At 32.4% G+C, this 16554-nt stretch overlaps 1 protein-coding gene across 1 annotated transcript; it reads right to left on the minus strand.

Moving 5' to 3' along the window:
* Window positions 1–10703: 10703 nt before the first annotated feature.
* On the minus strand, window positions 10704–13693 carry LOC149560782 (GDSL esterase/lipase At5g03610-like). Its single transcript, XM_089824811.1, has 5 exons — window positions 13421–13693; window positions 13152–13337; window positions 11870–12135; window positions 11204–11498; window positions 10704–11048 (listed from the first exon to the last, which is right to left on the minus strand). The coding sequence occupies exons 1-5, from the start codon at window positions 13470–13472 to the stop codon at window positions 10708–10710; spliced, it is 1140 nt and encodes a 379-aa protein (XP_089680937.1). The 5' UTR covers window positions 13473–13693; the 3' UTR covers window positions 10704–10707.
* Window positions 13694–16554: the final 2861 nt, after the last annotated feature.

The raw sequence follows: 16554 nt of genomic DNA on the forward strand, positions 1-16554 counted from the left end.
TATAACACTAACGTGGAAAGTTTGTTCATAATATTTTATGTGCACAATAAAGCACGGGTAAGATAGTTTTTAACTTTATTATTTTCTCTTCCTTGGTACACAAGGAATACACCTTGTTAGAGTTTTCTTTCATTGAGGTTCATTTTATCTTTTCAATAATTTATCTTCTTTGCAAGTTTTGTCACTATCTTTGTACCCTTTCTCATCCTTAATGAACTTCGTAGGCTCTTGGTTTGAATGGTTTGTTCTTTGATTATCCTCCTCCAAAATAATGGGTGCTAGAAGAATATTGACATTGTTATTAATGAAGTACAAACTATTGTAGCGGTTTCCATCATGATATGAGACATGAAGTGTGGGAGAATCTAAGCTATCAAAATTGTAGAATTGGGATACTTGGCCCTTCAAATAGTGCACATGAATTTTAGTTCGAGTCACCATGCATGTTGCATAAATCTCACAATGGCCTACCCGAGTTCCATCTTATGTCATTTTTTCATGGTATTCCTCAAAATTCATGTCACCTTTATGTGTAAGAACCAAAATCCACTAACATTGCCACATACGCAAAACAACCATAAAATGAGGAATTTAAGAGTTGAAAAGTCAAACACCAACTACATAAGCATAAGTATTTGTTCTCATTTCATCAGAGTTGAAAAATAAATTACAGTGACATTCAAACAAGTTACAAAGACAAATCAATGTTGTCATAAAACTCATAATTTGAACATAATTAATGTCATTTGTAACTAATAGAAAGTCGACCACATGTAGGTACTACAAATGCATAAAATGCTAAAATTACATATAAACACATCGATATTATGTCACAAACTATGTCAACCTGCATTTCAAGCATAACTAAGCATTAGTACATCAATTTGATATAAAACATGCGATAAAATTAAAACGCCAAAAAGAAACATGTCATTGGACCTTTTAGCCCATTCGCATGTAGTCTAATCCCCAAACCATCAGAGCATGGTCCATCTTCTATCATGGGATGAAAGAATAGTTCAGGCGCTTTGACTGCCCAACCATGGAGTGGTTAGCTCCTCAAGGTTCTTCAGTTAAGAAGAACTACTTGACCCTAGCATGAGAAGGCTAGAAACTTGGCACAATTGGATCGGAAGGATCTTGTGTTGTCATGTGATCTAATCTACTTACACATATGTCTAGTAGAAACATACACAAGGTTGTGGAAGAGGGAAAAACAAAATTTTAACCTTGTATTTCAAACATATTCATAATTGTTTTACCGAGCATGGCCAAGCTTTATGAACTAGCATAATTGTAAAAGACTGGTAGGTAATTTCTAAGGAATAACAATGCAAATTTTTCATTAATTACCCTCCTCTTTAAACGCACATTTAGCACCCTTCCTAAGATTCAAATTTCATTTCCCAATACAACTTTATGTAAACTAGTAAACATCTAACTCATGAGGAAACTTCTAAAAGCTTTAATATACATTAGCTATAAAGCATTATATACATAAACAAATCTATTAAATTTTTAAGAGTGAGTAAAAATAAAACTTAACTAATCCTAAGTAACTCAATATTTCTTATGATCTCAAGTATAAGTAAATCAATAAGACTGAATCAATACTTTCTAGTATTACCGTTTAAATTAAAGTTAATGTTTTTAGTAATGTTTCTAAATCATGGTTTACTCTTCGAATTGTAGTTAAACTTTCTACACGTTCAGGCAATTTCAAACAAAGTTTTACTAATTCTGATACATTACCATAATGAAGGTAAACATCCAATAAGTTAAATTAAAAAGACAAATTCATCCGTCTTCACTCCATCGTTTTCCATCAAAAAAAATTAGACATAATAAATAAGGTATTGATATTACCAAATATCACAATGTTTTACTTGAACAACAAATCATATAAGCCGTTCTTTCAATCAGCAGAGTATGGACAGTAATCAAAGTAACATTTTGATGGATATGGATACCCTGATAGATCTCGGCACTGCTTAATGAGGGTGAGTATGGCTCACCTAGTGATCTCATGACAGACGTAAGATTGACTTTAAATAATAAGATGACTTATAATCCTGAAGGGCGTGATGATCATGGCATGGATAAGGCCTTGCTACAGTATTTATTTTAAGAGCGATAGAAACCACTTATTGATAAATATGAATATAACTCTTTCTAAGTTATCGAATCACTCAGGTGGCCAAATTATCAAATTTAAAAACTTATTCTTTTCAAACAACTCAAAAAGATGGAATACGTTTTCCTAAGCTTGTTATATTATAACCAAAGACAACTAAGTAATTGAGACATTTAACAAAAACAACATACCCATAAATTTTAAAACTAAAAGCTCTTACAAAAAATAAATCAGTTTTAAAGAAGAAAATTTGGAAGCTGGAGATTTGGATGATTCTCCGTTACTCTTTGTTGTTATTTACACAGGCAAGGAAACTAAGAGACGTCACCCTCCACCAAGAAACATAGTCTTCAAATTTAATAAGACTGGAATAAGAGACATAAGCCTCTACCAACAACATAGTCTTCATATTTAATGAGACTCCATAGGTTAGTGCAGATCAGAACAAAATTTAGCTCCAACTCTCCCTACCACCGAATTCCCTCCTCCTTCCTAAGTCGCTATTCTTCTTCCTTCCTTTGAACGACTCTTTCCTACCCCCAGCTTTATGCAACTAACATGATGATTCATAAATGGAAGTCCCCTACCATCAATTTCTACTACCCACCAATGATGATTTTGACTCCTATTTGGCTCATGGAGTGTTTAAAACTTCCAATTCTATTAAATTCATCCATATCTAAATGATGACCACAAATTCAAATTTGAAAAACTAATAATTACCAATTAGTTCCTCAACTAACAATTTATAATTTCAAATTTTGAGCATGTTAATTTCTAGTAAGAAAATAAGGAGTTTTATTTATTAAAAATCTAAATTATAATCTTTCAAAAGAAATAATAATTAAATCTTTTCATTTTGTCCGTTACTATATATATATAGAACTAACAAATTGTTTAATCCATCGAGATTATAAAAAAAAAATCAAAGCAAATGATTTAAATTCAAATAAAAACAAATTGTGTGTATGTGTGTGTGCGCGCGCATGCATAACTACACCATACCTGTAACGGCCCACTAGGGAACCCAAAATAAATTAACCTAAAGTTTCACTAAGTTTGTCAAACACTTTTTTTTTTGAAAGATAATAACCAATAATAGATAATACAACAGAAACAATAATAACAAGAGATAGAATAATAGAAGCAATAACTCACATACATACAACCATCATAAACAGATTAGATTTCCAAGGGCCCCATGACGTTGTATAACATTTAAGTTTATTAATATTAAATCTAACACATAACCAAAATCCACATCATGGAATAATTACAAGTATGAATCCAATAAATAATATACAATTACAAAGGATGTCACTTGGCATAACCAAAATGCATAATCATCTCTTGTACAAGTCACTCAAGAAAACTTGGGTTTGACTTGATGGTTTAATTTAAAATGTGAAGATGATTTCTATTATTAAGAAAAAATTATTATATCTTTTGATAATTTGAAAATCTTAGTAGTTATCATACTTTGAAAGACGAAAACTGAAACCTTGGTTGTTATTGAATCTTTGTGTTTTAAAAATGAAAGTGAAAACTTGAAAACCTTTAGTAAAAATTGAACTATTGTGTTTTCAAAACCTAATGAACAATGAAAATTACTTTTGTATGTACATTATGTGATATGTGGGTTACTGTTGTTGGGTTTGGGTTGACTTAGTTCTTTGACCAAATCAAGATTGTTTACCAAAGGCTGGGAAGTTTGTTCCGCCATCATGATGTTTTGTATATGATCTTTTATACCTAACTATTGTGATGTAGTCACATGTTTTCTATGTTGAGTTTGATCTATTGGTTGTGATTTCTTTCCAGTGTTCTTGTGTAGAACTGAAGTGAATGGTGTGACTTTTCTAGTGTAACTTTTGAGTCTCGGATTAGTTATCTTTGGATTGCTTTCCAGTTGCTTGTATAGGACTGACGTGATTATGTGATTTATTTTTGGTGATGTCATGTTATGTCATAGTTTGGTATATGTGTACTTGATTTTGGATCAGTCATGTTAGGATGATTGTATTAGTGAAATTTGTGATTTTGATTAGTAATATTTCAATACTTTCCAGTTGCTTGTTTAAGAATTGATGTGTGGTTTATGGTCATATGAGACCTTCTGCTTTTGCTAAGCTTAGGGTAGGTTATCTGTATGTCATTTTGGGAAGTGGCTTGCAATGGAGGTTGGAGCCCTAAGTGGTTGCCTGGGTAACCCATTGTAGGTTGCTTTAATAAGTGATAGCATTTTATTAAATGGGTTTAAAATGAATTAATAAGATATTGGTGCCACATAAAGTCACTAGGGCACCACAGTCCTAAGAGACTACCAAGGTAACCATAGAGTTGACTCGTTAGTATGCCTTGTCTGTATGAAAGGATATTGATGCCACATAGAGACACTGGGGGCCAGAGTCTAGAGAGGCTACCAGGGTAACCCTAGAGTTGTCTCATGTGATAACACTTGCCCTCTTACATAGTAGATTTCCTACGTGTCTTTGTTGCCTCTAGGATTAGTTGATACTTGTGTCTTGGTACCCTTTGAGATAGTTTTCTTTTAGGTGTTTCCTTGACCTAGATGTTGGTTATGACTTGTGGTTTGATTTTCGTATGGGACTTAAATTTATCTCCTCAACATGATGGGAGTGGGTTATTTAGGTTCAACAAGGTCGAGTGGTAGTGCATTTTTCTTATACCATTGAGATATGATCGTTGGATGTACCTATGCAGTTGATCCTTTCTTTCTGATTTTGTGTTTTTGATGGACAATTATATTCTATTGTACTGTACTTGATCTATCAAAGTTCTTATGAGATGATGTATTTTATTTATGATATATATTCTTTGAGCTTTTCACACCCCATGACTTGTACAATGGATGATTATGCATTTATGGTTATGCCAAGTGGCATCCTTTGTAATTGTATATTATTTATTGGATTTGTACTTGTGATTGTTCCATGATGTGGATTTTGGTTATGTGTTAAATTTAATATTAATAAACTTAAATGTGACTCAACATCATGGGACCCTTAAGAGATGTAACATGTTTATGATGGTTGTATGTATGTGAGTTATTGCTTCCGCTATTCTCTGTCTTGTTATTATTGCTTCCGTTGTATTATCTGTTATTGGTTATTATCTTTCAAAAAAAAAGTGTTTGACAAAATTAGTGAAACTTTAGGTTAATTTCTTTTGGGTTCCCTAGTGAGGCATTACAATACCATCCGATCCAACCCTACTAAGAAGCTAAACTCCTTTACCTCAACCACCCTTTTGCCTTCAATAGCTACACACTCACAAACTCACACAGGCCAAAACTTCAGTATTTCCAACTTAATAATAAGATTACATCATGAAATTGAATATGATATCTTATAAAAGAATTCATGATCTCATTAGAAAAAATGCATTATAAAATTCATCATTCATAAATACCAAATTCACACAGGACTTGAAAGATCAATCATTTTTCATAATCTAATCACACGATATAAATATGTAGAATTAAACCAAAACATTAACCAACATGTCGCAAACTCATAAATGAAATATATAATGACAAGTTAATTAAATTACCCATTTAATAACATCGACAATAAAAGTCTAATAAGAGTCTATAAAATATTCGACTCAAGTCAAGTCATACATAGTCAAACATAGTCTAAGAGTCGAATTCATAACATGTCCTAATAAATAGCATGTCGAAAAGTGAGTCATGACATTATGAGAAAGGCCCAAAGTCTAAATGATGCTCCATAATGTACTCTACTACCACACCATGATAGTTTGAGTGTTGGTTTTGGTCACCTTCAAGTTGATCTATTAGGGCTCTAAAAAATAATTTCCATTTAGTAGAATTTGTACTATTCTCATCCCCAATCCATTCTATTGAGCCTTAATTTCTTATTGGTCCACCTCAACATTTTCTACTTCATCTAACAAGATTCTTAATTGAGATTACTTGTCATCTTCTTTGATGAACATTTCTGACAGAGGAAGAGATGGTTTTGGTAAAAGGGTTCTTTAACATACAAGTGAGATATATAATTCAAACTTAAATATAAACCATAAGCATTTTATTTGAAAAGAGCATAATTTTATGTTCAAATATTTTGTAATGGTCTAAACATTTGCATAAATTATCGAATTCATGTATGTGTGATCCTAGAAAATATGAAGATGATCAACTATGGAATTTATTCAAAATCAACCCTACATAATATAAATTTGATGAATTGAAGTTTATGAATTTGTAGACAAAATAAACCTTGTAAGGTGTAGGATACAAATAGTTATACTTGAAATTGCTAGGGAGAGCCAAAGCCAAGGCTAATACATGTTTGATAAGTTGTGAGAAATAATTAATAATTTTTTTTTAAATCTTTTAAAATCACTTATATGTCCTTGAAATAGTGTGGAAAATATGTAATTGTATTTCTACGATATATAGACATGATTTCTAATAGATATTGTTTTTGAGCTCTATAATGTGCACATGCATGTTATGTTAAATAGAGGCATTGCCACATTCATTATCCTTGTCATGACCTTTTAGCATACACAGTGCTATCAAATAAATTTTTGACCATGTATGCGTAGATTTTATTTAATTTGATTTTGGCATGCATATATATTAATTACTTCTTATCTAATTGTTTCAGCGTCAATATTTGAGCTAGGGATCAACAAAAAATAAGTTACAAAAAGTCATCTCTAATAAAAGGATGTTCATATCATTCTCTCCAAAAATACAAGACAATAATAAAATAACTAACATTTTATTGATACTTCACCTCTAGTATACCAACTTATGGAAGAATGCAACTTCACGCCCTTAGCTATATCCAACCGTAGATCCTCATCATTCTATTGCCATATACTCTTGTATAAACATAAAGCAATATTGTCATTCCTCAAGCTATAGAAATCTATTATCTTCACCCTATCCAATTAGAAATTAAGAATACATCATAATACATCCAAGATATCAGGTTTTAAATTTCTTTCATCCATTGCCAAGTAATAGGTAAGAGCGTAAATCAAGATCAATAGTTAACTCACCATCAAATCATAATAGCACAAAAAATATTGTTGAAGTTGATTAAAGATTAACCCCACATCTACTAAGAATCACCTACATGTACACACCTGTCATAGAAAGAGGAGAATTTCTAGATCCACAAATGAGACATTCTTAATGAGAAAAAAGAGAAATTGCTATTAATCAGAAGTAAATAAAAAAATAAATCAAGAGAGATCAATCCTTATACGGAAGATTAGAACCCTAAAAGGTAAAACCTAAGTTGCAAGATAATAATTAATAAAAGAATTAATTATTATATGCCTAAAACTTAGCTTAAGTAGAATAAATGGATGGAACGACCACAAGGTAACCATAAATGTCATCACATTTCATGTGAATGAGGAAGTAATTGCAATGGCCACCGGGCTATCCATGAGAGGGGGAAAATGGAGGAAGGTCACAAAAACGGCTGATGAGGCCAGTATGAGTAGTTTTTTTGCTAATGATGAAGAACCAGTGTGCTACAGAGGATGATTCAAGAGGGATAAGTTGCCAGCCCTGTGGGAGGACGTCTGCTTGGTACTCATGAAATACCTTATGCTAGAGGGCAAGTTTGGAGTTTACTACTACTACCACTTTCCCCTATTAAATCATTTTAGAAATAGGGATTTTATTTCTATCCTATTTTTTTTGTTACATTCTCTGGGGAATATGGTTAGTGATGTTAGGGAGAAAGAGGAACAAGGGGCATAATTTCACCATTATTCACCAAGGCCTAATCTTCCATCTGTACCAATTCCATCTTTCCCTTTGCCCCACTAGGGTGGTGGTGGTCGACAACCATCGTCACAGCTAGAATTCCCCACCGAGTACCAGCACTGGTACTAGAATTCATACCCTACGACCTTCTCCTAGTTGTGAAAATAAGAAAAAGAATAAACCTAAAGTGGTTTTTGAACAAAAGGGTAGTAAAAAGATTAAAGTTGAAAAATCGATGGAGGTGGAAGAGGAGGAGAAGGAGGAGGAGGAGGGAGGTGGAAAGGGTAGGAGAAGATCAGGAAGACTCACCCAATCCCAAGCAAGGTATAAGCAAAAATCTAATAGATGTAGGGTTCAAGAGGTGGAGGAGGGGAGCTCTGAGAATAATGATAGGGAGAGGGAGGAGGAGAATAACTCTAACTCCAAGAGAGAAAAAGGGAAAGAGGAGATAGAAAAGAGTCAGAATTCTATTGATAATTCCCAAATGTCTACTGGAAATACCCAGGTGTCTACTAGAAATGTCATCACTATGGAGACTACCCATGTTTCGCCAACTTTACCCTGCAACCCATTACTTTTGTGAAGACAATAGCAAAGTGGATACCTCCTCCATTACCATTTCCTCCCCGGTCAAGGAAAAATCCAAGGTTTTTACTAACCTGAAGGTTTTGCAGGATGATAACCAGATGGCAAAAGCTAAAGAGGAAGTTAAAAAGGCAAAAACTAAAAACAGGGAAAAGGTCAAGGAGCAAAAGGAGGTAATTGCCCAACTAGATCAAAGGGTTAAAACCTTAGAGGAAGGGCACTACACCTTCTCTAAATTTTCCCTAAAGGTCACTCATGCTACTGCACCCACCCTCCAACTGCTAGCACAGGAGAAAGAAGAAACATGGATGACCATGGAGGATCATAAGCTCCTCTATAAGCTTCTTGTTGATGATTGGGCTTGGGTTCTACTAGCGAGGAAGGGAAAGGAAAAAACTGAGAAATAAGTTAGTAATTTTAAGGGATCATTAGATCCTAGTTTCTTTATGTTATCTTGTTGTTACTTGGTTTGTTGGTATCCAGCTGTTACTCAGATTTGGGTTGGCCTGGTTGTGCCAACAGTTTTATATTATGAACTATAGTAGTATGGTTAACATTATAGACTTCTACTATAGATTAGATGGTTCTTTTCGTAATAGTATGTTGGTTAGTGGTTAGGAAAGAAATATAGTGGTTAGTGCTTCTTAGTTTGTTTATGCTTCAGTAGTGTTTTCTATTGGTTTTTGCTAGTGATGTGCTAGTTACTAGCCTTTTGGTTGTAAGGGCCAACCCCCTTGTTTTTGGTCACTTTTTATTTCAAAAACAAGCTAAATGAATAGCCACACATATGCACATGCACACATGCACACCCAAAAAAAAGTTAAGATAGGTTTTTGATTTTACTTAGTTGGATATTATGTCTTTTTTCTCTACATTTAATTATCTTGTTTATTACTAATCAATGGTCATTATAATAGACATTAACATTTTCTTTAAGTGTATTGCTAGCTATGTCTTAATAGTTTAAGTTAATTTTCTTGTTATTAGTTTTGAATCCTCTTATTCTTATCATAGACATATGTAACATTTTTTTCGAGTTGCCAATACTTAGGTTTGAGTAGTTTGAGTTACTTTTCTAGTTAGTTAGGTTTGTATCCTTGTTTTGATTAGGAGGTCAAACCCAACCAACAAGAAGAGTAACTCCATATATAAAAATGCAAAATCAACTAATAAAAAAAGTAAGTCTCAGCCAAACATAGTGCTACACTCATGGAAGATGTTATCTATTCATAAAATGGTCCACCCACTACAACTAAAAAATCTCCAACAAATATATATATAAATATATATATATACAAAGTAAGTGGATCACTCTATGAGTCTTTTGTGAATATAACACTATCTATGTTTAGGCTGTTGGAGTGAGTGAAACATTTTATTGGTAGTTAGCATCTTCCATGATTAAATGTTTTGGCAATTAGAGTTACTTTTTTGTTGGAGCTTGTTTTGTTATAGTGAGTGGAACATTCTATTGGTCCCTATAGTCTTCCATGATTGTACCAATATTTATGTTTTTGGATAAGTTGAGTTACCTTTTGTTTTTTGGACCTTGTTTAGTTGTGGAGAATGAAACATTCTATGAGTGGGTAACATCTTTCATGAGCATACCACTTTGTTTCTCCAATATCTATATTGTACGATAAATAGTGTTACATACATGGGAGATGCTATCCACTCATTGAATATCTCACTCACAACTAAACAAGCTCCAACAAAAAGCAACTCCAATTTTCTAAACATAGATAACAATACTCTCATGCATTGCAAAATGTTATTTAGTTATAGAATGACTGATTCTCTCTAACTAAATAAACTAAACTAAATGTGTAAAATAATACACCCCATCCAATTGAATATATTTTAAAATCTAGAGTAAAACTATGAACATTCCAATATTTTCACAACTTAATAATAAATGTACTATAATAAAAAAATGTAACTCTAATATTTTAAGACTTAAAGCTTAATATGGTAATATTTTATCTAATTTATATAATATTATTATTAAGATATTTTTAACTTTTTGAATTGACAACTACGAATAAATATTTTATTAATTTAAAAAAAAAAAACTAAAAATGAATAGATCCAAAATCACACCCTAAAGTCAAACCCCATCAATCCAACCCCAAAATTACACCCTAAACTGAAATCCCATCAATCCAACCCCAATTCAAACAAGAATTGAGAATAAGGGACTATTCGTGATCTAAATTTCAGTGTTGTTATTCACTTTTCCATGTTTTCTTTTCTGTGAAAATTTGGGAGGATAAGAGTCCAAGCCCAGCCTCTTAGAAAGCCATTCTGCTAGTGATTGAAGAGGAGAAGAAGAGCCATCTTGAACAAACCCACAATGAGAGTAGTGAAGATTTATCATCACTTGCCATCCCTTCTGAGTAGGATGGTACCAATCAAAAAAGAAAAATTCTTCTTGAGACTTGCACAGATGAAAAAGAGCTCTTCCTTGTTCATCATAATCAGCACATCCAACAATGGAGCTGCTCATGTTTCCGTCTCTAGAACAGCATGATCTACTCATCTCATGGATTCCTACTCAATACACAATACAAAAATAAGTCAGTCAGTATCCTCATGTATTTATGTAATCCTATAATTATGGCTCTTAAATAGATACACTATTTAGAAGGAAAACCTGAAAAAGATAATCTTGAAATTCTTAACTACACTATAATCAATGTCTTTACTATATGCAAATGGGTTGAAGATAATATGAGAGAAGGCTGCAAAGAAATCAAGGATGAGGAAGTTGGCATCTTCAAGCTCCCTCAGCTCTGAAATGGCTTGTGATAGATATTTGTTGTGGGTGGAAACTAAGTCCATTGTTGTGTTCAAACATACTGCTCCAGACTGTAAGTAACCTGGTTGGCAGTCAAATGGCATGTTATTTGATACCAGAAAATCCCTTAGCCCAATATTATATAGTTCTGTGAGTTGCAGTTTCATCTCTGCTATAACACTCTTCACAAACTTCTTTGTTCCCTGTAAACATAACCCTCAGTCACATTTTTAAAAAACACATTTGAATCATTCTAGTACAACAGGACAAATAATAATATCAGATTTTCACAATCTATTTAAAAAAAAATCTTTATGGTTTCTCAATTTGATTGTGTAAGTTTTCCTAGCATCAACGCTTTGGATCACACTCTGTGATCTATCATCAGAATAAGAAAAGGATGTAAGATATGATCCATCATCAGAATGAGAGAAGAATGTAAGATAATTCTCTCATCCTGATGATAGATCACAGAGTGGATCCGAAACGTTGATGCTGAAAAAACTTACACAATTAAATTTAGAAACAAAAAAATTCATTAGAACATGACAAGTTTGGTGATGTTTATTTTTACCACTGTGGTAACATTTGTAGCAGAATAATCATTTCCATTCAGAGTGAGAAGTGCTATTGAGTACTTCAGATGATGAGAATCATATTTTTGAGATATAATGGAATCCTTGAAATTCCCAACTTGGACACTCAGCTTTGGAACTCCAAAAGTATCAAATACCCCACTGTACGCTACTGCAAAGTTTATGCCTTTGCTTGCTTCTATCTGATGGCTTGAACTTTTCAGAACCCTGTAGGTCACTGGAGATGGAAGACCTAAGATTTGGGCTGCATAAATTTAAGAAAAAACAAAAACTCTGGTAAATGCATTCACCTGTATATTAGAACCATTGCAATATAATCATAAAGAAAAGAAGTATTTTAGTCAATGAGAACAGATTTTTACAATCTATTATAACTATTTGCAAGAGCTTCTGGATTGGATTTTGTAAGAGTTTTTAGCATCAACATTTTCAACCATCATCGGGATGAAATCAAGCATAAGAGAGATGAAACCAAGCATAAGAGGGCATAAGAAAAAGAGATACACAATCATAGATCACGGAGTTTGATTTGAAACATCCATGCTTAAGAAACTATACAATCAAGAAGCTCCTGTAGATAAGTATTTTAATGTTAATAGATTAAGGAAATAGGATTGTTCCGGTCCATGGCTCAGAGTATACAAGAGAAGCACTACTGGAGAGAACTTGTCATAGTTATGAAGACTTGAAAACTGAAAATTTCTCAGCATGTTCTTAAGCATGTTCAATTTTAATATAACTGCATCCTGAAGAGGTCATGAATTATGAGGAGTTATATGGATGGATTGAAAAAGGATTTTGAAACGATCCTATAGTGCAATCCTAAAGGGTCACAGTTCTTCTGTTTCATATGATTACTTCGAAAACTTTTGGCTGGCCTCCCAGATGCAATTTCATTAAGATTATTTGGATAAAGATTTTTATATCTTATAAAATTTGGGGGAATTTCTAGGTTCACAATGCAAAATATAAATATACAAAATTGCAGACAAGACCCTTAAGCATTATTATAGTTACAAAATCAGAAGTCAATACCATGATCCATAATCATTATATAATAAGATAGCAGAAGTCAAACACATACCTAAATTAGCTGATGGTATAAAGCACTTGGAAACCCCAGTCCATAGCAACGGAAAAGTTTGGGGTAAATTGACTTCTATCTATGTTGCCTATCCAAATATTTTGTGCTAAAAATATGCAACGGTTGCTGATTATGGGCATTTGAGATCCCTAAAAATTGGGTGTCAATAAGATTACCTAAATAATCGGTAAGAATTCTGCCAGATGATACCCTGCCTGATGGATGCCCAGGCCAAGTGATACCATATGGATACTTCCATGCTGAAACTATGCTATTCTTCATACCAGGATAGTAATTTCCGGTGTCTGCATATGAATCTCCAAAAACAAAAAGAGCTTTTGTTTGATCTCCATTGCATATACCTGCAAAAGCAACACTTCAATCAATAAACACACTAAATTTACATACAAATTTCGCAATAAGAAAAGCAATTATTTATCATTACCCATAATAACTGGCAGAAACACCAACAGGACTGATGACAGTTTGGCAGCCATTTTTCATGACCTTCTACATCTACCTCAGCAAATTTGATTGTTTGGTTTATATGGCAAAATTATTTGACTTGTTTGGTCAAAACCAATGTCTGTGAAGTTTTCAAAGACCTTCTGGAGGAGTTCAAAATTAGAAGCTTGAAGACCAAGTTTAGATTAAAAGCTCAAGAAAAGTAGAGAAATGTTGTGCTGAGTAAAACAAACTACTTCAAATCAGTCACCACACTAAAATTACACCCAAAAATCTTAATATGATAAGCAATTCTTAATCATTACCAATTAGAAAGAGTACCAAAAATATTGATGACATGTGGGCAACCATAATTGATGACCTTCTAGATCTATGGTCAGCAGATTTGATTGTTTCATTTATATGGCAATAACTATTTGACTTGTATGGTCAAAATCAGTCTCCAAGAACCTTACAAAGGTAATATAGAAAAACGTTTTAATTAAGAAGTGTGGGAGATTGATCGAGTCTGAGATTAACTACTACAGGTGGAAAGGTATCTAAAAACTTAAATTAATTCCACCCAATAAAAAAGCTAGATTCTACCTAGATCATGTACATAATCAGAGCCCACAGAGAAAGATAAGACTTCAATAAAAAGGTAGATAAGAAAAGGCTGTGCTCCATTAGTAGAGAGAATTTCTAGTCACCGTCAATCCCTGTCATTGTTGGGTTGTGCAGTTTAATATTCCAAATGAGGGGTGTTTTCAGCGGAAAAAAAAATTGTTTGTAATAAGAAACAATTTTGAAAGATAGGGTGACATACACGTATCTCAGTACCTCACTGGAAAGTACTTTGGAAGGGGAAAAGTATTTTTGAAATCGTGTGGTTGTATTTTATAAGTTTTTGTAGGATAAAGAATGTTCTCAACTAACTACAATTTTATGTTTTCAACTACTTACAATTTTGTTGAACAAACATACCTACAGTTATTAGTTGATGATTGGTTGTAAAATTTTATTGCTTATAAATTTATGAAATATAATATGTTACTACTAGTTAGTATGCAATGGTCAAATAGGTATATCATGTTATTTTCTTTGAGTTTTGGGTTTGTTTTTACGAGTTTTTTTATGTGATTATGTATTGACTAAGTAGCACTCTTTGAGTAAGGTTTCATTTGTATATGATTTCTATCTATTTTGTTTTCTTTTATTTTTTCCTATTTGTTATTTATTTTGAATAGTCTTTTTTTAGGTGGAAATATTATAAAAATGTTTACGACATTTTATATGACATTTTTGGAAAGGGATAAAGTTTCGCTTATATGTAATTTTTGATAGTTGTGTGATTTGTAAAAACTGGCATCATGCATGGTCACTAGGGGAACTGAAAAATGGTGAAATAAGATTGTTATATTTATAATTGATCTTCTCTTTCATGTATTCAGAGAGTTATATGCTCATATCTACAATAACTTATGTCATGATATACATTTTATGTAAATGTTGAAATAGATTGTGAAAGGCTTTATCTTGTAAATCAACAAATAAGTGTTAGATGTCATTAAATTGATTGTCTATAAGTTGTTTGCATATATATATATACATGATAGGTATTTGGTGAATATCATTAGATTGATATTGTGATAAGCCAATACTCATGTTACCTAATATGATATCAAAAGAGTATTTGGTGAGTAGCACGTGTTGATATTATGATAAGCCAATACCCATTGTTATTATATAATGGAAGTTTTCTTGATCAAATATTTCCTGGATGTGATTTCCTAATATTACCAATGGTGTAATATTTATCACATGTTTATCCTCCCTAGCTAAGAGGTTTAGTCAATAAACTTATGAATAATTATATATGAGATATAATATGTTTATTATTATTATTATTATAATATTATATAATTAATGAATAGATGTGTCCCAGAGACATGTCTTTTCATACGTTTATTCTCCATATAAATGAAGAGAGATTGATGCATTTGAAACAATATAGAAATCACAAGCAATAGTATTTCATCTGCAACCATCATTTATTCTTCAACTCTCTTCTAGATATATATCTTATATTTTATTATAATATTTAAATAGATATCATTTGTTATGTAGTTCATGATATTGATACACATATTCAACTTCCATGAAGTTTCATATAATGGAAAGAATAATATACGTCAGAAAGTGTCCTAAACCAGAGAAAAACAACAAAATTGTTAAGATGAAAACTTGGAGAAGAATAAATCAATAGATGGAGTTACTAATCATACATTTTACATGCACATTGTGTTGCAGAACTCTCCTTTGGTGTCAATACACTTTCTTGGAAGCATAGATTCAATAGTTGGATGCATTTCTTCAATAGGTGTAGTTTGCTCAATATCACCCATGATTATGTGCTCTTAAACTTATATTATATTGAGCCAAAAGAAGACTGTATCCAAAATTCCAACATAAAGTTCCAAATCATGGACTCCAACCATGATTCACCACCTTTAGCAAGAAACAGCTTCAAAGCGTTGGCCATGGTGCATGTTCTTAACATGCCTTTTTATTCTGCTTAAAGGTAATCAGCAATTTCAAGTACCAAAAGGCTTTCACAAAGTTGATGTTACAAAGGGATTAAAGGACAACACGCCTTTTTCCCAAGTTAATGATGTAATCAGACAAAGCCATTACAACTTTTTGTAGTGTTGATGTTATTGTATAAATAATAAGGACTTGATTCTTCTATAATACAAAACTACTCAATGAATAGCCTTTTTCTTTAGCTCACACTTAAAATGGTAGAGAACTGAATGTATATAAAATGTCCTCAACAGAAATGATATACAGTCCCATTAACATAAAGAAATCGAATGGCAAATGTATATACAAATCTTAATAGTAATCTGATTGAACTTCAGTATACACATCCTGATTTTAAACCCCACTTCATCACAGTTGTTCCCTTTACACATGGGGAAAAAAATTAACACTATGGACTATGTAAGTTGAGAACTCCAAGATTTTTGAAACTGGATAAATTACCATATTATGAAAAATCTGAAATGCAATCACTACATTTGGCCAAGATTTTTTTATTTATTGTCATTAGGTGTCCACTCTGTTAATTCCTTG

The sequence above is a fragment of the Cupressus sempervirens genome, chromosome 4 (genome assembly GCF_028749045.1).
Source record: "Cupressus sempervirens isolate cs-2001-9-10 chromosome 4, ASM2874904v1, whole genome shotgun sequence".
Taxonomy (NCBI): Eukaryota; Viridiplantae; Streptophyta; class Pinopsida; order Cupressales; family Cupressaceae; genus Cupressus; species Cupressus sempervirens.

Coding starts and splice junctions, on each gene's coding strand:
- LOC149560782 (XM_089824811.1), bottom strand. CDS start 13,472: ATGGCTGCCAAACTGTCATCAGTCCTGTTGGTGTTTCTGCCAGTTATT. Junction 13,338..13,420: donor GTTTCTGCCAGTTATTATGG/GTAATGATAAAT, acceptor TTGCTTTTGCAG/GTATATGCAATGGAGATCAA. Junction 11,499..11,869: donor CTACAAATGTTACCACAGTG/GTAAAAATAAAC, acceptor TTATGTTTACAG/GGAACAAAGAAGTTTGTGAA.